This window comes from Pteronotus mesoamericanus, unplaced genomic scaffold, assembly GCF_021234165.1.
Source record: "Pteronotus mesoamericanus isolate MK-2021 breed Mesoamerican mustached bat unplaced genomic scaffold, CSHL_Meso_final contig_56, whole genome shotgun sequence".
In the NCBI taxonomy this organism is placed as follows: Eukaryota; Metazoa; Chordata; class Mammalia; order Chiroptera; family Mormoopidae; genus Pteronotus; species Pteronotus mesoamericanus.
Window position 1 is genome coordinate 1180602 of NW_026555201.1, and position 21765 is coordinate 1202366.

A 21765-nucleotide genomic window follows, 5' to 3' on the forward strand; every position below is an offset into this window, starting at 1 on the left:
AAATTTTTAAGCACCTATATCATAGATTAGGTGCTGTGTACAATGCTCTGAATATAATGGTAAGCAGCAGAGATGACTTACTAGGTGACTGCACTACAGATGGTGATTGGGAGCATGGGTCTAGGAAAGGAAAGTCCAGAAGGGTGGATATTGGCAGAATTTCTTCAGCACATTTAGAGGTGAGGGTACTCTGGCTGACAAACCTGTGTAGCAGGAATAATAATAAACTTTTATTAAGCACTTACTACGTGCCAGCTACTGTAAGTGCTTTACAAAATTATTTAAATCTCAAAACTCTGATATAATCATTATAGATCTATAAACCCATATTCAAAATCCATAGGACCAGACATGTGTCAGAATTCAGAAAATTTCAAGTTTTAGAAAGGTATAATGGTATATACACATGTATATTATATAATACCTCCAGGCGTAGAGTCCCATAACAAAATAATACTTCTGGAGTAAAAAAAAAAAAAAAAAGGTATTAATAGTCTCAGCATAATTTTTTGTTTTTTAGCATGATTTTTTAAAAGACCATAAATAACTTCACTTCTGTTCAGGTCAGGTGTAACTACCATATGAGTTACAAAAAAAAAAAAAAAAAAGTGGATTTTTTGAGGATTTTGGAATCACGGCTAATAATTTTACCCATTTCTCCAATGAAGAAACTAAAGCAAGAAAAGTCAACTAACTTGTCAGGAGTCACTCAGCTGATAAAAGGAAAAGACAGCATTTAATCAAGGTCATCAGCTTAAAAACCTATGCTCCTAACTCTACCTGCCACTCCTGCCAGGTAAATCTCTCCCAAGATAAGGCCTTGGACACAAAAAGCCCTTCCCTGAAGATCTACTACTCAGTACCTTTGAGAAAGAAGGGCAGAAATTCTGAGAAAGCTCAAAAATTTTTTCCCAAAGAGAAGAAACCCCTTCTAGAAAGTGTAAATCTAGCTCTCAAGCCCCTTCTCCACCCTCAGACTTTCCTCTGAGTACACAGAAGACCTAGTTAGAACACTTCCCCTCCTCTCCCAACCCTTCAGCCTGGATGTTTTTGAGACCTGATGGGCAAAACCCAACAAGGGCTAAAAAAAGTGGATTGGTGGATTGGTGTTCCTCCTCTGAGGAGGGTGAGAAGTACCAGGCAAAGAAAAAATGCAGCTCTCAGTTATTTGCATGACAGTGACCTAAAGTGCCTATCAATGACCCCCTCTTGTTTGAAAGTCATTCTTTAATATTCTATCCTAAAACCTCTGATCCCTCCCTTTCCCCACTAGTCTTCCCAGCAAGGCCATTGATCTGAAGAGGAATTTCATCTCTAACCTTTGTCCCCAGGCCTGTCAGCTCACATGGGCAGCCCAGTGTCTCCCAGCATTGACCCAGGAACACTTCTTTCCCCAAACAAACCAGCAACGTCCCCTAACACCCCCCACTCTGTACTTTCACTGATTACACGTTGGTGGCTTCTGCCAAGTTCTACCTGTTACTGGCTTCATCTCTCAAGTCAGATGTTTGGCTGCTCTATCCCCTCCCTGCAACAAGGAATCATGCCAGTTGGACACACTCTCCTTCCCGGGCCTCTGGTGGCCAGCACGGAGCCCAGACCACAGCTGTTAAGACCCTGAGCCTGGGGTTTGTGGCTCTGTTTCAACTGTGTCACTCAAGGCGGGCTTACCCCAACAATGATCTCCTCATTGCTCCTGGCCTTCCTATTCCTGGCTGTGGCCACAGTGGCCACTCCCAGAGCTGACAGTCAATGTCTGGCATGTGGGAAGCATGCCTTGGACCTGGAGAGCCAGCGGAAGCTGCTTCTCCACCTGGCCAAGAGGAGCATCTTGGACAAGCTGCACCTCAGCCAGCGCCCCACACTGAGCCGGCCAGTGTCCAGAGCTGCTCTGAGGACAGTGCTGCAGCACCTCCATGGGCCCCCACAGGGGGCGCTTCCAGAGGCTGACAGGGGACAGGAATATGAGATCATCAGCTTTGCTGAGACAGGTGGGTTTCTGATCTGCAGATCTTCCTCCAAACCTGACCTCTCAAGGAAAGGGAAAGTGTCTTCCCCAACCTAGCCCCAGATTTTATTCCCCCCGAACCATCTCAACTCTTTCCTCCCAGGACCTGTAATCTAATCTGGGGCTCCCACTCCCTCCATCCAGTCTCTCTTTTGTACTTTAGCCATGACCAATGGGCAGCTGGAAAGTGGGTAAATTTCATTTCTTTTGAGACCATCTGCCCCCATCTCCTTTAGCTCATCTCTCTAAAGACCCCACAAACTTCCCCAGGCTGTGGTGTGTTCATCTACTTCCTGGGCCGGGCCCCAGAAACTGGAAGCTGGGGAATCTGTCTTTTCTCTGGCCCAGGATCCAGCCTCTCCAGCCTCTCCATCTCCCCTCCCCCAGATGCCTCATTTGGGTAAAAGGGAAAAAGGAAAAATACCAGGATATAATACCTCTCCTCTGCACTCCTGCCCTCTTGCCTCATTTACCTACATCTGGATGGAACCAAAATGGGACATAGAAAAGTGAATAAAAGATAGATGAGAAGAGAGAGTTACTTCCACAGAAGGGAGAGAAGTTGGAGAATTTAATGGGCAGATGGAGAGAAAAATCAAGAATTCAGAGACAGTACCCTAAAAATAAAACACAAAATGATCTATCTGACCTCTGAGCTTTCCACAAGTGCCTTCTTAAGTCTGGAAGGCCCTTCCCATTCCTGGCCTCTTTCCCCTGGTCAGCACTCCAAGATCCAGCACCCCCATCCTCAAAAAACCCACCCTGGCCTGAGGGTGAGTTGCTCCTTCCTTGGTGTCCCCCACACCCTTACCTTGAACCTGAACTCTCCGTGTGAAATTGCCTGCGTCCAGGTTTTCTATAAAGCCTGTCTTCCAATAGGATATCAACCCCTTGAGGTTAGGAACTATCATTTACTCCTCATGTTATTACCAGAGGCTAGTGCAAAATAGAAATAACTTACACTTATACAATATTTACTGTACTATGTTCTAAGCCTTTTACATATACTGCCTCCCTGAGATCCTCACAACAGCTCAGCTGAGGCAAGTACTATTGTTATCCCCATTGTAGAAGTGAGGAAACTGAGGCAAAAACATTGAGTAATTTGCCCAAGGTCACATGACTGGTAAGTTGTGCAGCCAGCTATGGCTCTGGAATCCATGGCCTTGAGCACTACGCTACTCTGCCTCTTCCAAACATAATAGATACCCAATAAACATTGGTTGCATTAAACAACCAAATCACACTGTAGGTCAGCTTGATTACAATTTAGAGTCCCCACTGACGGATAAGAACTTATTCTAGTTCAAAACGTGTTTCTGCTGATGATTAAGGACACAGCTCTAGAGCAAGATAGCATGGGCTCAGATTCTTCTCAGACACTTACTACTGTGTGACTAGGGTTGTTAATAGTTTTCTCATGTGTAAAATGGGAATAATTAGAGGATAATTGAGATAATTAAATGAGCAAATACAGGTAATATAATTAGAAGGCTAAGGTGGGAGGGAACAGGAAATAGAAGACTCAGCTCTGTCCCATGAGGGGTTTTGCTGCTGCTGCTGGAAATAAATGAATTTAGAATATAAGGCAAAATGAAATAAATGCTGCATGGGGGCACAAGAGCTTGCTGGGCCAGGAGTAACTCATTGGGACCTGGTAAGACAAGGAAGTCTTTCAGAAGAATATTGCAAATGGGCTGCCATTGTAGAGTAAGTTTGACTTCAATGGGTAGAGAATGGTAAATGACATCTTAAATGGAGAGGAAAATCGTGGTTAAAAGTGTGAAGGAGTAGACTGCGTTTAGAGTTGGGAAGTAGTTCGGAGTGGCTTAGCATAGGTGAACAGATGGTCATGAACCATGCATGAGTCCCTTGAACACTGAAATCCGGGCTGGGTTGGGTTTGGTTTTTGTTTGGGTGTGTTTGGTTTTTTTTTCCGTCTTTGAATCCCTGACACGTAGCCCAGTTCCTGGCACTCTGACAATAATGATGGTCATGAGGTATTAAATGTACCTGGCTCATCTCATGTGATTCTCACAGCCACCCTGTAAAGTCGACTTTAGTATTCCCATCTTCTGAATGCAAAAACCGAGGTTCAAAAAAGAACATTTACATGGCCAAGGTCATACAGCTTGCAAGGGGCAGAATTCAAACAATTCTCTCTGACTTCAAAGTCTGTATACTTTCCACATATTTGCTAATCAATGAATGACTACAATGTTCAGGCCAAAGGGGCCTGATGAAATAAGGTTTGAAGGTGAGAATGACTGATGCCTGGATTTCACCTTTCACATAAATATTTTAGCTTGAAGTTTTCATTCCAGTTGAAGTTATCTCTACCATAGCGTGAAAGAAAGCTCTGAAAATTGTTCTTGCCAGAGGTATGAAGAGAGAGATTTTGGGGCTCTGGGGAAACTAGGGTAGGGGCCTTCAGTGGTTGTCCTGGAACTGGCTCATACTGGCTCATGAAAGCTGATTATGAATACCTCCCAACTCTGCATCCAGTGACATCGCATTGATAGTTTGAAATAAGTCATGGTGAAAGAATTTATACCACAAAAATTGGCAGATACTATAAGTCAGGGGTATTTTTCCCTCACTAGAATCCAGTTGTTAAATATTTAACAGCATACCGTTCATTGCCTGTGACCTAAAAATACAAGTTACCTGCCACCCACACACCTAATATCCAATGCTGGACAGGGACAGGATAACTGTAATGGATACTCCTATTCAAAATGGGAGGTGGGCAAGTGGGAGGCACAGAGCAGTCACTGATCCATGAAAACTCTGATATCTAGCCAGGTGCATACCTCAGTCTATCCCAAATCCAGAATTCCCTTGGTTAGGGCCTGCTTCTGCTCCCTGGTAGGTTTTTCCTCTCCTCTCAAGTACAGTCAACCACTGCTCTCCTAGGCTACTCTCTCAGCCCTTGGCTTCACTCTCTGAAATGTCTTTCCTTTTAAATAAGAAATGACCTGTGTTTGTAGCTGAGTCGTTTTCTCAGCCTTCTTCCTGCCCAAAGAAGTTGGGGGCCCAGAAGCCTCTTTTCATTTTGAATTAGTCTCTGTCCTTTTAGTCCCAACTGATACGGCCTTCACTATTAAAATTATCTTTAAAACTCTATGGACCTTCAAATAATAAATTATAGTCTACTCAGTTAGACAAAAGGCACTCCCCTCTGTCAAGACAGACGCCTACTTAGGTTACAAGTCAAGGTGTTGTGGGACATGACTTTTAAAATTCTTAGAAGCCCTTTTGACTAGTTGAGAGGATCTATAGAACATCATCTTGAGTTTTAGATCTTAACAAAGATGTTAGATCTTAGTAAAGAGTCTTTATTTGTTTTGATCTTTACAACAAGACCATGTTTTACTGGTAGTGCCCTGGATTTGATTTTTGCCCTGAAACCATTTCTTGCTTGAAGAACTGAAGAACCTTTTGTCAGACAGAGAGACAAAGAATGAAAAAATATTTTATTGTTCAATCTAGCAAGTCTAGTTTGAAATATTGTATCTGAATTTTGCTTGAAAATTAAACAGTTCTTATAATAAGGCAGCTAAAATAAGCCAAATGACACTTTCTGAATTCTGCCTGGAAATATCTTCAGCTAAATTCACAACTTTGTCAGATATCATTTCTAGCTTCCAAGTTACCACAGCCGATAGCCAGTGCCTAACACAGCTCCCCCTTCTCCAGCTTCCAAAAACAATTTCCTCACTGCTCGTCCTGCCTTTACTAACAGTCTCCTCACCATCCTTACAACCTCTGCCTGCCACCCAGTCCCAAAGCCAGTGCTACATATTTTAGGTCTTTACTATGGAACACCTTCTGATGCTAGTTTCTGTTTTAGTTACCCATTAATATAAGAAACCAGCCCAAATACAGAGGCTTAAAAGAAAAAAATCAATATTTCTCATGATTTTATGGTTTGACTGGGCTTATCTGGACAGTTCTGCTCCATGTGGTCATGCTGAGGTTGCTCATGTATCTGCATTCAGCCAGGAGCTCAGATGGGACTAAAACATCTAAGATGATCTCTGATCCTCCAAAGTCTCTCTCCACATGGCTTTTCATCATTCAGTAGTCTCTTCCAAGTTTCTCTGAAGCACAGTTGCTGGTTTCCAAAAAGACGAAGTCTCAGTGCGTAAGTACTTATCAAGCTTCTGCTTGCACTGTGCTTGCCTATGTCTCATTGGCCAAATCAAGCCACATGGCCAAGCCCAGAGTTAATATGGGAAGAAATTGCACAAAGCCATGAATATTGGGAGCTGTTGTTCATTGGGAGCCAACAAAGTAATAGTCTACCACAACCTCTGCGGGTATGTGCTTGCCTGCCATAACTAGGGTGACTTAAGAGGTCCTAACAGGAAGGTGTTTGATGACCTAGCAAGAAAAGATTAGTCGGGCCAATCAGACTCCTCTAGGATTTTGAAATTGGGACGCTAGAAGGTCAGCTCACTTAGCTTGGAGGAGGTGAGTAAAAGGTTCTATAGATTCAGGACCTGGGGCCACCATTTCACGAGCTTAGGAAACTGAAAAAGAGGCAGAAGTATATCCACAGAGAGAAAAGAATGAAGTAAACTTACATAGAGACTGAGAAGAGAGAGATCGTGTTGGCTCTGAGAGCTGTCAAGAGCAGCTTTATTCTTGACTTTCCAATTCACATGAAGCCTTGTTGAACTTTATTTTCTGCCCTTTTATATCCATGAAAGTTTCAGTGACATTCCTACAATAAAGCACTCTTGATAAAGAAAAAAAAGGGAAGCTAAGGTCAAATCGTAGTGGGAATAAGGCTGCTTCCTAAAAGAGCTTGGACTTTATTCACCAATAAGGTTTTTAAGACAATGAATTTCATTATCTAGCCAAGTTTTTGGAAAATAACTCTGGTGTCAGTGTAAAATAAGAGTTAAAGAAATGCAAGACTGTTCATTAAAAAAAAATTATTGAGTGTCGACTATGTACTTAGCACTATGTGAACCATACAGCCACAATCTCTACCTTCATGGAGTTTATATTCTATCTGGTTTGGGGTGGGGGAGGAGAGGAGAGAAGGAGAGGCATGTAGTAAACAAATAAAAAACCAAGATGATTACAGAGAGTGATGGTAGCTACAAATATAATTAAGCAAAATGATGTTTTAGAGAGATTCAGGTAGAGTTGAAGGCTGTTTCAGACAGGTTAGTCAGTGAAGCCTCCCTGAAAAGGAGACATTTGAGCTGAATGCCAAAAAGGAGCCAGTCATTCAAAGATCTTGGAAAGACATCCCAAGCAGGGGAAATAGCAAGTTCAAAGGCTATGAAGTAGGTCCATGTTTGGTGATTTCAGGGAGCAGAAAAAAGCCAATATAGATTGAATGTAGTCACTAAATGTCTAATCACGTAAGTTTTCTATGTTGAGGGATTTCAATTGTATTCAAATAGTTAATTGAGAGTACTTTGAAAGATTTTAAGCTGAGGAGGTTAAGCTGATCATATTTATGTAATAAAAAGATCATTCTGGCTGATATGTGGAGAATGGTTTGGAGGGCAAGAGTAGACCAATTAGAAGGCTGTTAACAGAGTTGAAGAAAAAGATGATTGTGGGTTGAACTAATGCGGTGATTTTTAACTGATGTGCTGCAAAAAATTTTTAAAAATGCAATATGTGACTATTTCCTCAGGGGCACTGACCTCTTTTCCCATAGATTATCAAATTTAAAAAAATGACAACCAACACGACAACAGTCATACAGTGTAAATGAATCAAAATTATATCTATTTTTTGGTCAGATCAGCAAAAAGTACACTTTTTTGTTGTGCCACAGAATTTTAGTAATTAGTTTATATGTCCCATGAGATGAAAAGGTTGAAAATCACTGAACTAATGTATAGTAAAGGAGATGGGATAAATGGAATTGTTATAATTTAGAGGTAGGATTGACAGATCTTGCAGCTAATTTCAAAGTAGGATATGAGGGTAATCAAGGTTTTAGCTTAAGCAATGCACTTATAGGGAAGGGGAAGATTGAAGAAGGACCAGGTTTGGGGAAATAAAACTAAAGTTCCTCTTTAAACATGAAAAGTATGAGATATCATTGGATAACCAAATAGATTATCAAATCAGTAGCTGGATATAAAAGCCTGAGGAGGCATGGGGAGAGATCAGGACCAGGGATATATAGATGAAGTTGAAAGCCATGGGAATTGATGAGACCATTCTGAGAGAGGGGATAGATATAGAAGAGAAAGGAGAAGAGAGGTCAGGACCTCCAACATGTAGAGGCAGAGAAAGAAGCTGTCAGCAAAAGAGACCTAGATGGAGTGGCCAGTGTCACAAAAGCTGGGAGGGGAAAAAAAAACTATTCCAAGAAGGAGGGAATGGTTAAGTGTGTCAAACACTGTTTCAAGGTCAAGTAAGATAAGTATAAAGAGATGAAACCACTGGACTCAGCAACAACATGGCAAGCATTGGTGAACCTGACAAAAGTAATTTCAGTGGAGTGGAGAGAATAGTAACCCAATTAAAGGGTTTCAATATGGCAGTTGAGGGATGAAGTGGGGAACCAGGGCAATAGTAAGTAATAGGGATAGGAAGAAATGCAAGACATTAGAGCCACTGTGGTGAGGGACTGACTGGACGTGGTGAGTGAGTGAGGGGGGTGACCATTGGTTTTCTAGAGATGATAAGGAAGGTAGTGGTGCCACCAAATCTAAGAACAAAAAGAGAATTCTATAAGGAAGAAAATAAGAATTTCCATTTGGGACAAATTGAATTTAATGTCCTGGCAGGACATTCATCTTTCTTGAAGCTTGGTGATTCCCAAATCTCTATGTCCAGTCCAGAGGTGCAAAATGGTCTGGACTGAGCATACAAATTTGAGAATCACAAGAATAAAAAACTTTTTTGGCTGACCATGCGTGTGGGTAAGAGCTCCACTCAGTGTAAAAAGCAAACTTTGGAGAACTCTTGCATTAAAGTGATGATCAGGGAAAGAAAAGCCAGCAAAGAAAAGAAAGAATCCTAAGACAGTTGTGTAATGGAAGCCAAGAAAAAAAAAGATTTTCAAGGAGGAAAGGGTAGTCAACAATGCCGACGCCATGCTCAAGAATGAACAAAAAGTGTTCAAGTGTGCTGAGAAGAGAGAGGGAGCTGAGAGAACTGACACTCAGAAGGCCACAATGACCGAGGCTTCTTGTGTCCACAGGCCTCTCCAACATCAACCATACTCGTCTTGATTTCCACTTCTTCTCTGATAAAACTGCTGGTGGCATGGAGATCCTGCAGGTTAGCCTCATGGTCTTTGTGCAGCTCCCTCCCAACGTCACCTGGACTTTGAAGGTGAGGGTCCTTGTGCTAGACCCACATGACGCCAACCTCACCTTGGCCACTCAGCATCTACTGGAGGTGGATGCCAGTGGCTGGCACCAGCTCCTCCTGGGGTCTGAAGCTCAGGCTGCCTGCAGCCAAGGACACCTGACCCTGAAGCTTGTACCTGAAGGCCAGGTATCCCAGAGATCAGTAATCCTGGGTGGGGCTGCCCATAGACCTTTTGTGACAGCCCTGGTGAGAGTTGGGAGCAAGCACCGGGTTCGACGGCATGGCATCGATTGCCAGGGTGGGTCCAGGACATGCTGTCGACAAGAGTTCTTTGTGGACTTCCGTGAGATTGGCTGGCATGACTGGATCATTCAGCCTGAGGGTTACACAATGAACTTCTGCACAGGGCAGTGCCCAGTGCATGTGGCAGGCATGCCTGGCATTGCTGCCTCCTTTCACACCGCAGTGCTCAATCTTCTCAAGGCCAACACAGCTACAGGCACCACTGGAGGGGGGTCATGCTGTGTGCCCACAGCCTGGCGCCCTCTGTCTCTGCTTTACTATGATAGGGACAGCAACATTGTCAAGACTGATATACCTGACATGGTGGTAGAGGCCTGTGGGTGCAGTTAGTCCATGGGTGGTATGGGCTGCCCAAGGTGGAATAGACAAATATGCCTCCACAGAGGTGCCCTTCCTTGAGAGGAGGGACTGACTCCATTACCACCTCTGTCCAGAAAGTGCACTACCTCTTCCTGAGCAACCCATGAAAATTATTCCAGCTTTGACTTGAGGAGATCTTCATATAAAGAGAGTCACTGTACCATCTTCACAACCACCCGCCTCTCTCCTAGAGCATGGTCCATACAGCAAGCCCCACATGCTCAACCGCCATCCCAGAGACTCTGATCCACCTCCAACCATGAGCAGTGCAACCTGGTTCCCAGGCAGACATCCATAGCCCACTCTTAATCCACCCCAAAATTCACTATGCCTCCCCATCCTTTACACTCAATAGCCTCCACTCTGGATAAGTTGACCCCTCCCCGTTCTCTTGATTTTCTGGATCTCCAGAGAGACCCCCTTCCTTGGTTTCACTAAAGATTAGATCACTACTCTCCAAAATGAGGCTCTTTCCTCTCTGTGCCTCGAACCTCTTTCCTTCTTACTTGTCCAGTTGTGCTGCTAAGGCCCTCTTGGCACACCCACATCCATTCTTTGTCCTCTTCCCTGTTCTATGCCCTTGCAGGCTTACTCACTTGAGTTCCTTTGGTCCCTGCTTCCTGCTGAGTTTGACTAAGGGGACACACAGGCAAAAATTCAGGGTCTTTATTATTCCTGCTCTCTCAGCCTAAGTGCCATGGTTCTGTGTGACTGTGGCTGTGACCACATCCCTACAGCTCCTTTCTGGCTCCCTTCTTCCACGGCTCTTGCCCTGCTTGTGTTCTGGTATCTTTGCTTCCACACTAGAGGCCTATAATGGCTCTCTACTCTTATTGGCCCCTAGATGTTTCAACATCCCTCGTTGGTTCCCTTAACCCTGCCCATACCTCTGTAAAGAAGTCCTTCATGAAGTCTTCTCAGTGATACCAACACACAGCTGAGTGGGTCTTCTGTCCCCTGCCAGGACCCTGACTGACATGCCAGATGACACACAGCCTGCCTGCCCTGCCGATTTCTGCTCGCTCCGCACACAGGTTCTTTGGGGCCGAGCTATTGTGTCTATCCCATATATCATGCTGCTTCCTTCCCTAGGCTGTCTGCCCTTCTTTATTAACCCCCCTCCATCCTTTCAGAATCATCTTTACTGGCCTCAAGGCTACTAAAGACCTGAGTTTTACCTGCTCCTCTCCTTGCCCTGTACTCGCTCCAAGACATAAGACAGATCGCTGTTCAGTGGGCAAGTAGGCTGACAACCTCTGGGCATACACATGATGAGAGGCAGAGAAATGGCTCAGAGATGGCTGCCTTCTTTTCACCAACTCCCAGGGCTTCATCCAGGAATCCTGCTTGGAAGTTGAAACTGGCTAAGGGCCACTAGAGTGGGACAGGGAATAAAAATGTAAGGCTTGGAGTGAGAAGAGGGAGGCATTTGCTCTGACGGGGTTCTCTCTAAACCAGTGATTTTCAAGCTGTGTCCCGCAAGAATTTTTAAAACATGCACTACCTATTTAGTCAGGGACACTGACCTCTTTTCCATTAGACTGTCAAATTAAAAAATGACAACAGCCAACCTACAATAGCTGTCCAGTGTGTATACCCTATATTGAACCATAAATACGTAAGTCATATAATAGAGTTGCATCTTATTGGTCATGTCGTGCAATAAGTTTGTGTCTTGGTACCAGAATCTTTCCATACGAGTATAGACACCTGGTTTTTAAAAAAAAATCATGTTGGAGCAAAAAGGGTAGGTAATTAATACTATTTTTTTGGTAAATCAACCAAAATTATATCTATTTTTTGTCAGATTGGCAAAAAAGTATAATTTTTGGTGTGCAGCAGAATTTCAGTAATTAGTTTATGTGTGCCTTGAGATGAAAAAGGTTGAAAATCACTGCTCTAGACCTTTGCCCTCTTCCCCCTCCATCTCTTCACTTTAGTCGGACAGTCCTGAACCATGGGGTCAATATTGTCTGTAGCCCAAGGCCGAGTTTTTGCAAAACCCATGTGTCCTTTGAATTACGTGATGTCTGTGTTTGCTCATCTTATAACCCCCTTCTGCCAGGTTCTGAGGTCCCTGGAATAGGAACGCTAGAGGAGAAAGTCTGAAAGGGACCTCCTGGGGGACGGCAAATCTGAGCTGCAGGGCTTCCTGAGCAAACTGGGTGGAAGTCATCCCACCTGGGACTTGAGATCTTTATCTAAGGAGAGACTCTAAGGAACTCTTTCAGTACCTCTCCCGCCCCACCCACATCCCTCCCGCATCTACCGTCGCTCAGGCCCACTGCAACTTCAGTCACCAGGGCCAAGACTAAGGTGAGGTGAAGTGAGGCACTCTCCTTATGGGCAAAATTTTGAGGGGATGACAGAAAAATGTATCGATCGATATAAATAATATCTTAATTCAATATTTTTAAAACATCAAAATTAATGCAAAAAATCCATGATGAACAAAATGTCAAATTTTTAAATAAACACAGGATCAGTATTATTCCCTTTCTTCTTTGGCTCTGCTTTTTGTAACAAAGAAAAAGAGTGAGGCTGTCTTCTTCCAAACCTTTTCTTCCAGAGCACCCTGGCCCCTAAATCTATACTGTGAAGCTTTTCTCTTTTGGGCAAGATAATCACTCAGGATTCTTCTACTTCCTTACCCACCCCTAGGCCTTGTTGCTACCCCCCAGCCCCAACCAGGTTAGTGGTAGGGCGGGCCTGTGAGGCAGATGGCTGGGGTATTTATAACCCAAGAGCACTTCTTGGGAAAAGTGACTAAGATGCTAAGAGCATATTTATAGCTGGGTTCTGACGCAAGTGTCGGTGGGGAGGTAGGGACAGGCCAGGCACAGCAGCAAGAGGGTAGGAAGAGCTGAAAATTGGGGGCACCTGACAGAGAGTATAGGTGAGAGGTGGTGTCAGTGGCTCCTGCAGCCACTTCTTGCTCCTCCCCTTGGCCCTGTCTCCTAGCACCAACGGGTAAGCCCTCTGAAACACCGCCATGGGCAGAAACCTCTGCTTTGGAGTTCTACCGTCCAGAGCCCAGGCGTGGAGGGCCGTCACCAGCCCGGCCAACAGAGAGGGATCTGGGAGCTCGGGAGAACACTGGACAGAGGTGCTTGAGTGTTTCAGAACATGGGTAGAAATGCAGGGTGGACAGGAAGGTCTATAAAGTCCCATTGTCCCTTCTCCCTGCTCCTCACCACACAGTGCCTTGAGGTTCTAGTAAGAACCTCGCACCCATCATCATGCTCTATTGCCACCTGTCAGTGTGATGAGGTCCAAAGCCAGAGGTAACAGTGATGTGGGTCCTGATGACAGCCTCTACTCTCTGGCAGTAGCAAGATGAGAGAGCAGAGGGACCAGCGTCTCTCCTGTCGGAGAGTCAGAGTCCCCAGAGTGAGAGGTTGGGAAGTGCTGCATGTCTCCACTCACCAGAGCAGCCCCTTCCCTGCGAAATTGATCAGCTCCAAGCCAGCTGCTGTCCAGTGGCTCAGCACTGCCACACGGTGGACATTGACGGTACTGAGACCCAGCTCCCAAAGCACCACCTCTGCCCCTGGGGCCGGATCTAGCAGTCTCTCTTGACGGCCCCCACTGGCTAAATAGTGAAGAGACGAATAAAATGAAGTGGGGACACCTTTCCAAATCCCGCTCACTTCCTCCCCGTCTTCTTGAAGAAACTGGGGCATAAGGAGAATGTCTAGCATGAGGCCTTCCCTTTGAGTTCACGGTGGAGGCACCTTGGCCCTCCCATTTGAAGTCAGTGAGGAAGTGTAATAAGTAGGGCTGGGATTGGAACTAAGGTTGCTGCACTCTTTGTTTTGCTCTCCTCTTAAAAGTCCTTAAACCACCATTAACGGAGACCTGGCACCACCTCTAGGATGCCCCACATTTAGGCACCTCTCACAGTCCTGGGAAAGAGAAGCAGCAGCTGGGTACAGGCCCTCCCAAGTCCCACGCCCCCTGCCAGCCTCAATGGACTCTGCCCTGCTGTGGGATTGCATCACCCTCACCCCCCACCTCTCTGGGTTTTCCCAGACATCACAGTATCATGCCAACCCCATGCCCCTGCCCTCCTCCACGTTGTGCTCCAGTCCAACTGGACTCTGGGCAGCCAGCACAGGCAGGGTCATGGGGTGACTTCTGTGTCCCGTGGCACTGCCACCTTGGCCTGGGCAAAAGGACTCTGTTCCTCCCACCCCCTCTCCCCAACCTCTCACCCCTGCCCCAGACCTATAGCTAGAAATAGAGACCTGAGTTCTCTTTCTTGCCCAGAGACCCCAGAGAAATAACCACTGGAACTCACAGCTACATTGTGGAAACTGCTACAGCTGTGGCCACAGAATGACCTAGAAAAGCTGAAGGGATGGGGAGAAATTGCCCTTCGCCACCTTGCTATATGGAGTTCCCTCCCCCAGGTCCCAGGCCTGGAGGACTGACCATGTGAAATCATCCTCTTTCTTGCATCATGCATGTCCACATTGCCCCCCAACCCCCATACCCCTACCTTAATCTCAGTGACCAGGGACAGATGGTGAAACCTGATCTGGGGGGGGGACACCCACCCCCTGCAGGGGCTTGATAGGCAGCAGAACTGGCCAATCTGGGGCTCAGAGGGTAGGTCTGCCAGCTGACCACAAGGAGAGCCCAGGCTTCAGGCTCTAAAGAGTAACCACACTTGAGCCGTGAGGGTCAAAGTGGCAGGCTGTGCTAAACACAGCTACCTATCGGCTCATCCACTTTCCGCTAGGCAATAGAAAGCAGGCGGCTCTACCCTTGGCTAAGGGTAGGTGTGGCACTGGTGTCTGCTGCTGCTGTGCCCTCACTGGCCTCTCTACAAAATCAGATTCAACAGAAGGAGCAGCTGCCATCCGAGGCTCCGTCCTGACCCAAGGCCATTCACCAGGATCATGGGGCTCCCAGGTGTTCATCTCGAGCTGGTACTGCTCTGGGCACTGGTGTGGGCACAGGGGGCAAGGTCTGTGTGTCCCTCCTGTGGGGTCCCCACACTGGCACCCCAAGCAGAACGAGCTCTGGTCCTGGAGCTAGCCAAGCAGCAAATCCTGGAGGGGCTGCATCTGACCAGTCGTCCCAGAATAACTGATCCTCCACCCCAGGCAGCACTGACCAGAGCTCTCCGGAGACTACAGCAGGGAAGTGTGGCTCCGACGAACGGGGAGGAAGTCATCAGCTTTGCTACCACCACAGGTGGGTGAGGAAGAGATGGGCAGAAAGCAGAAGGAAAAAGGAGGCGGAAAGGGAGACTGACAGAAAAGGCAGACAGAGCTGGGTGTGGGAGGAGGAGGAGAAGCTGGGGCAGGGACTGAGTGCAGGGGATGCAAGGCAGTCCCTGTTTCTTCTAAAAGTGGAAGCTAGGGAGAGCAGTGGGCAGGGCTTGTGGGAGTCTCAGAGGAGCGCTCTATTTCTGCTCAGTCCCTCTGTCCTTTCTCCATCTTTCTGGCAGACTCCTCCAGGTCAACCTGCAGCTCCATGCTCACCTTCCACCTGTCCACTCCTCGGTCCCACCATCTGTACCATGCACGCCTGTGGCTGCATGCGCTCCCCACCCTTCCAGGCACTCTTTACTTGAGGATCTTCCGATGGGGCCCAAGGAGGAGGCGCAGAGGGTCCCTCGCCTTCTTGGCTGAACACCAAATTACAACCCCTGGCTGGCATGCCCTAACTCTGCCCTCTAGTGGCTTGAGGGGTGAGGAGTCTCCTGTTCTGAGGCTCCAGCTGGACTGCAGACCCCTAGAAGGCAACAGCACAGCTGCCGGACAACTTCAACGGCTCCTGGACACAGAGGGAAACCAGCGGCCCTTCCTGGAGCTTAAGATCCAGCCCAATGAGCTGGGAGCTGGCCGGGCCAGGAGGAGGACCCCCACCTGTGAGCCTGAGACACCCTTATGTTGTAGGCGAGACCATTACGTAGACTTCCAGGAACTGGGCTGGCGGGACTGGATCCTGCAACCTGAGGGGTACCAGCTGAATTACTGCAGTGGGCAGTGCCCCTCCCACCTGGCTGGCAGTCCGGGCATTGCTGCCTCCTTCCATTCTGCTGTCTTCAGCCTCCTCAAGGCCAACAATCCTTGGCCCTTGGGTACCTCCTGCTGCGTCCCTACTGCACGAAGGCCTCTCTCTCTCCTCTACCTGAACCGTGATGGCAATGTGGTCAAAACAGATGTGCCAGATATGGTGGTGGAGGCCTGTGGCTGCAGCTAGCAAGAAGACCTGGGGGTCTGAAGTAAGGAGATCAAGTTGGGGGTTCCCAGGCAGAGGGCATCTGTGGCTGGAAGCATCAGATTCCTGATCTGTACTCCCACACAATGGGCCACTTGGCTGTATGACCAGGTTGACCCCCATGACACCCAAATGGACACTTTCTTGTCCAGAATCCGGCCTATTCCAGGCTGGTTGATGCGTGGGAATATGGGGAAAGTGTGTCCTCTGAAGGAATCTACCCAGAAAGTATGATGTCCTACCCTAAGCCCTATGAAAAAATAGCAGAGGCAAGGGAGGGAGGGAGGGAAGGAGCAGGCAGAGAAAAATGACTTAGTCTCTCCCAAGAAGAGAGAGTCTTCAAGTGAGAGAAGGAAGAAGCAGACTGGGGTCCAGCAGGCTTGGGAGCAGGGGAAACAGGCCAGCCAAGTGTAAGACTGTTGAAATGCTTTATGGGAGGTTCAAGAGGGAGATGGGCAAGGGACTAAGGAAAGATGTTAGGAGGGCCCCAGAAATGGGACTCAGGAGAGAGGAGTGCTGAGCCTGAGGAGTTCATTGGTTTTTCCCAGTGGGGGGTCAGGGCCACTGGAGAGGAAAACATTTATAATTTCCAAATAGAGATGGTGGGGGGGGGGATCAATAAACGTGAGTCATAAAAAAGGGCTTGGGTGATGGTCCAGCACAATGGTTCTCAAGGTGTGGTCTGGGGACCCCTGGGAATGTCTCCAGACCATTTCAGGGTTGTCCACATGGTCAAAACTATTTTCATAACAATGCTAAGATGTTGTTTGCCTTTTTACTTTCACCTTCTCAAAAGCATAAAGTGGAGGTTTCCAGAGGCTATGTGACATGTGATTACATCATCTCTCTGACATCATTGTTAATGAAATGTGTGCTTGTGTATTCTTGTGTTAAAAACTTTTTTTTTTTTTTGGTCTTAATTTCTAATATGGTAAGTTGATATAAACCACACAAACAAAGACTCTATAATTGCCCTGACTGGGTGGCTCAGTTGCTTGGAGCGTCATACCATACACCAAAAGTTTTCAGGATTGATCTCTGGTCAGGACACATACCTAGGGTCAGAGTTCCATCCCTAGTTGGGGCACCTATGGGAGGCAACCAATTGATCTCTCTCTCTCAAATCAATAAAAACATCCTTGGATGAGAATTTTTTTAAAACCTCAATTTAAAGATTGTAAAGTGGTCTTAAAACCAAATATTTAAGAATTGCTGATCTAGAGAAAGCAGTGTGGGAAGAGAAAGCATTGTGCTCTAAAAGAAGCACCCTGGGAGACAGGGCACATGGCAGAGACAAGAGCATGTGTAGGGTCCCTTCTTCCCTGGTGACCTCTAGTCTTGCTTGACCCTCTGGGTATAACTTGTGTTTGAGTCAAATTCACATGGGGGAGGAGGCTCAAATAGGGCTCTTTATTTGTCTGGAACAACTACTATCTATATTTGTCTGTCCTCAGAACTCTTCCTAGCTTCACCTTTTCCCCTTGACCCTCAGGCTAACCAGTTAACCTACTAACCTCCAGGCCCAAGGAGGTGGTTCTTGGAAGCAGAGTTAGGATGTGGGAGGTCTGTTTGAGTGGTAACAAAAAAAAGAAGGGACCCCCTTTTCCCTCACCATGCTTTCCTTTCTCCTAAAGGAAGGTCAGAGAGAATAAAATAGCTGCCCCTTCCCCTGCATCTGGTTACCATGGCAACACAAATCCAAAGAGACAGAGCCCTCCCCTGTCAGACACTACCGCTCGGCACAAGCAGCCTCTGCCAGTGTGCGCCTCCGTTTCTTTGGGTTCATGCAACCCCTTTCCTGGACTCCTAACCGGGATTTGTGCGGGGCGGGGAGGGGGGACGCTGTAAAGCCTACTCCTTTGGTTTCCCCAGTTTCCTCTGCCGCGGCTGCAAAGAGGTGTCATGTGCCAAAGGGGCCAGCAGAGGGAGCAGACAGCCTTGAAGAGCAGAAGGAGACCGGGCAGCGCAGGGGTGCGGAGGTGGCCGCAGGCTCCAGATCTTCCAGACCAGGGATAACGGGAGTTCTTCGGGAACAGTACATCAGTGCCAGGGTCCTTAGTAATGTAAAGAACACACACTCTGTACCCAGGGCCTCAGCCTCTGTTCCTCCAAAGACCCTTCACCTCCCACCCAGGACTCCCAAACCAAGGTTGTCATAATTCTGTTTCTACCAAACCCCAACTCCGTCCCGACCCTTCAAGTTCCATCCAAAGGATGAGGCCAGCTGATAAACTGCAGGGTAGTGGAATGTTCAGTTAGCACCCTACCTCCAACAGTTTCTTTCTGGGATGAACTTTTTCGTCGTCCCCTTCGCGTCCCGCAATATATTTCTCCATCTGTTTTTTCTGGTTCTGGTTGAAGGCCTCTTCCTCGGCAGCCGAGCCAAGAATCCATGCCGGGATTTACTGCCCACCACCAGCAGCGTGTTCGGCGGGGGGGGGGGGGGGGGGGGGAGGCCGCATAGGGTCCCTCTAGGGAGGGGGAGGATCCTGGGGGTCCTGGGGGTGCAATAAGCCCGGCACCCCCTCTCTTGCTTCCAGCTACCCCGCCTTATCCTACTGAACGGCAAGAGGGAGGGAAACAGGAGGGAGTTGAAGGGCGAGCGGGAAGAGCGGCGGCGCGCCAGAGGCTTGAGCAAGAAAAAGTTTTTGCATTAGGGAAAAAAAAGTTTGCGCTTCTCGCGGGTGGTCCCGGCTCGCAGCCCAGCGGGCTGGGCCGGCGGGAGGGCTGGGGGCCAGGTTAGGGGGGGTGGGGGTGGCACTGAGGCTGCGCTGCCTTGGCCCCGTCCGCACCCCCCTCGCCACCGCACACCCCCCAGCCCAGACTCCAGCCCTGGACCGCGCATCCCGAGCCCAGCGCCCAGACTGAGGTGAGAAAGGGGGAAGGCGGGGGACCACCTGGGAGAGGTGGGGGAGGGGGTCTGAAAGGATGCTCTGCTGGCGAGGCACTCTACCCAGCCTAGAGGGAGAACTGGGACACAGAGGCAAAATTGGGGTTGGGAGAGCCTGGGGTGAGATATTAGAAAGTTTGGAGAATTTTTTCATTTGTATCTCCCTTTCTCTGTATCTTTTTTTTTTCTTCTTCTGACAGTCTGTGTGTCTGTCTCAGGCAATCGTGGATCTCTTTGTCTGTCTCTGCCTCTCCCATACATTAGAAACATCTCACTTCCATGAGGTTGGGATGAAGAGGCTGGAGGGACGGCTAGCTGGAGGTATGCGTGTAGAGAGGGAACTCCAGGTGTGTCTCTGAGCGCCGACAGGAAGACGTCAGTGTTTCTGAAAGGAGGGAACAGCTAAAGAGAGAACCCCAGGTGGGGTGGAGATGGGTCTGTGTGAGGCGACAAAACCACTGGGGGGCTGCTGGGCTAGAATCCCTGGCGTGTCTCGTGACAGATGTGCTTGATGGTGCATGTGTTTTAGAAAAAGGTGTGTCTTCCAGACAAGGAAGGGAGTTGGAGGGACCAGTGTCTAGTTTAGGCCCTAGAAAGACTCCCCAAGCGCTATGGATACCTGAGTCCCAAAGGCTGTGGACAGGGTGCCCAGGAGGAGCCCATAAGCGCTTGTCTTGACCCCCTGACCTCAGGACCACCGGGACAGCTGGGGCCAGCAGCGGGGAAACCCCTACTGGGACTGGGCGGGACCACTGGCCACTGCCTGCCGGTGCATCCCTGTTGGCCCCTCTCCCAAACGGGAGCTGGGGATCGAGGCCCCTCCTCTGACTCAGACCACCCTGCCTGCCCTTTCTCCCCGCTCTGAAGCCTCTTTCAGGCCCCGTGACCCCGAAACAATCCTTCCTAGGCAGCTAGCTTTGGGGACAGGATTAGTAGGGAAAGGGGATCCCATAGAGACTGAAAAATGAAGATTTTAGGGGGCTGGGGAGCTGGGGTCTTCATAGCATAGGTCTTCACGGTCCGGTAGAGGGAGAAGGCGGGGCGATTTCTCCGGGGAGTTGTTAGGGCCGGAGTTCGGGTGGTTTTCCCTAGGGGGGCGGGGTCCAGGCCCCCTCCCCCACTATCTCACCGGCATCCCCGCCTGGCGGCACAGACCCCGCCCTTTACGTCACTAAGGGGGTTCCCGGGGGTCTGTTGGTGTTAACCCTTGGGAAGCCAGCGGGGATACCCAGGAACATAATGTGTCCTGAAGGCTCCCCTCTCCACACACACCTTACTTTATTTATCTAGTCACGTTCCCTCGCTGTAGTTTATGGATTCTTCTTTCTTTTCCACCCTACCACTAGGACCCCCCACTCTCCAACAGTGCCCCACCCCCGGGCGCCACTGCCAGCTTTCTGGATACACTGAGGGGAAAAGGGAAGAATGTGTCCCGCCTCTCAACACTCCCCTCCCTTCACTGCGGCTCGCTCGACTGGGCTCCGGGGCGGGCGGGGGAAGCGGAGCCGTCTGCAGCCAGAGCCTGCGGCGGCGACTTGGGTGGGCCGAGGAGGCACGGGGGCGGAGAAGGCGGGACCCGGAGAAGGGGGGCGGGGCCGACTCCTAGGAGTTGGGGAGCGGGGGTGCGAGAGGGACTCTGGAAAATAGGGAGACACAGAAGACGATTAAGAGCTACAGCCGCGGAACCCTAGAGCTAGCTACTTGTTCTATCCTGTGCTCACATCCAACACCCCAGAAAAACGTAACTAAAGCTGGAAAAGTTGGCAATATTTTCCTTTCATTAGTGTGAAGGGGATTCGTGGGTGGGCTGTGGCACGCGTGGGCGAGGAGGGATGTCGCCCCATTTCCATCGTGGCTACCCCACGGCTGGGCAGTGTGTCGAAAAAAATGACTGGGTACGTTTTGGGGAGTTTCTTCAGTGTTTGGGGGGTCGTTTGCGATCCCCCGCCTCCTTCCCCTGGGTGAGTCATAGAAGGAGGCGGGAGAAGTGTCCCCCGATCCAGCTGCCAGCCAGCTGTGCCCCCCCCTAAAGTGCCAAGGTCGAGTTGGGAGGTCTTAGATGCGGGATCCGTATCCACACTAGGAAAGGAGTTGGGAAGGGTGCAGTCCAGGCTGCGGGGCTCTGGCTAGGTCATGGGGTCCGGGTTCCGCTCCCCATCTTACCCCGCCCTCACCCTAAATCCCAGCATCTCAGGATCACCCACCGCGCCGGCCGGCCCGCTCCCGGTCGTTCTCCACCCTACCCCGCCCCACCCCACCCTCAGTCCCGGGAGACCGGAAAACCCGAGGTGGAGTAAAAACTGAAGTTTGAGGAGAAAATGGTTCAGCGTCACTCTCTCCTCTCTCACTGCTCTTAATGGATGATGATTTTGTGTGTTTTTGTTTGTTTTTTTAATTCTCCCATAGCCTTCCTTCCCAGTCCCTTTCCCGTTCCCCCCAAACAGACCAAGAGAGAGCTAGGTGGGCGCCCAGATTCAAACTACCCTAGAATAACACCAGCTTCCATCGTTTGTACCCAGAGGACCGGGAGGTTCACCTCAGAAACGGTATCCCGTTTTTCAGTTTTCTGCCTTAGAGAGAAAAGAGCAGACAGACAGACCATCCGCTCTCCCTCCTGACCCCACCAGCCTCACTGTCTGGGCTGTGGCGAGGGCTCCCTCTGCTGGACACT

General features: G+C 48.6%; 2 protein-coding genes across 3 annotated transcripts; both read left to right on the plus strand.

Annotated features, from left to right (window-relative positions):
* Positions 1-1575: 1575 nt before the first annotated feature.
* On the plus strand, positions 1576-10805 carry INHBC (inhibin subunit beta C). Its single transcript, XM_054579985.1, has 2 exons — positions 1576-1991; positions 9195-10805. Exons 1-2 carry the CDS (start codon positions 1679-1681, stop codon positions 9938-9940), a joined length of 1059 nt encoding a protein of 352 aa, XP_054435960.1. The 5' UTR covers positions 1576-1678; the 3' UTR covers positions 9941-10805.
* On the plus strand, positions 9203-17086 carry INHBE (inhibin subunit beta E). Of its 2 annotated transcripts, XM_054579987.1 has the most exons (3): positions 9203-9328; positions 14811-15172; positions 15429-17086. In XM_054579987.1, exons 2-3 carry the CDS (start codon positions 14875-14877, stop codon positions 16184-16186), a joined length of 1056 nt encoding a protein of 351 aa, XP_054435962.1. In that variant the 5' UTR covers positions 9203-9328; positions 14811-14874; the 3' UTR covers positions 16187-17086. The 2 variants fall into 2 exon arrangements, with proteins under 2 accessions (XP_054435962.1, XP_054435961.1); XM_054579986.1 differs by lacking the exon at positions 9203-9328 and having other exon boundaries at positions 14509-15172.
* The last annotated feature ends 4679 nt before the right edge of the window (positions 17087-21765 follow it).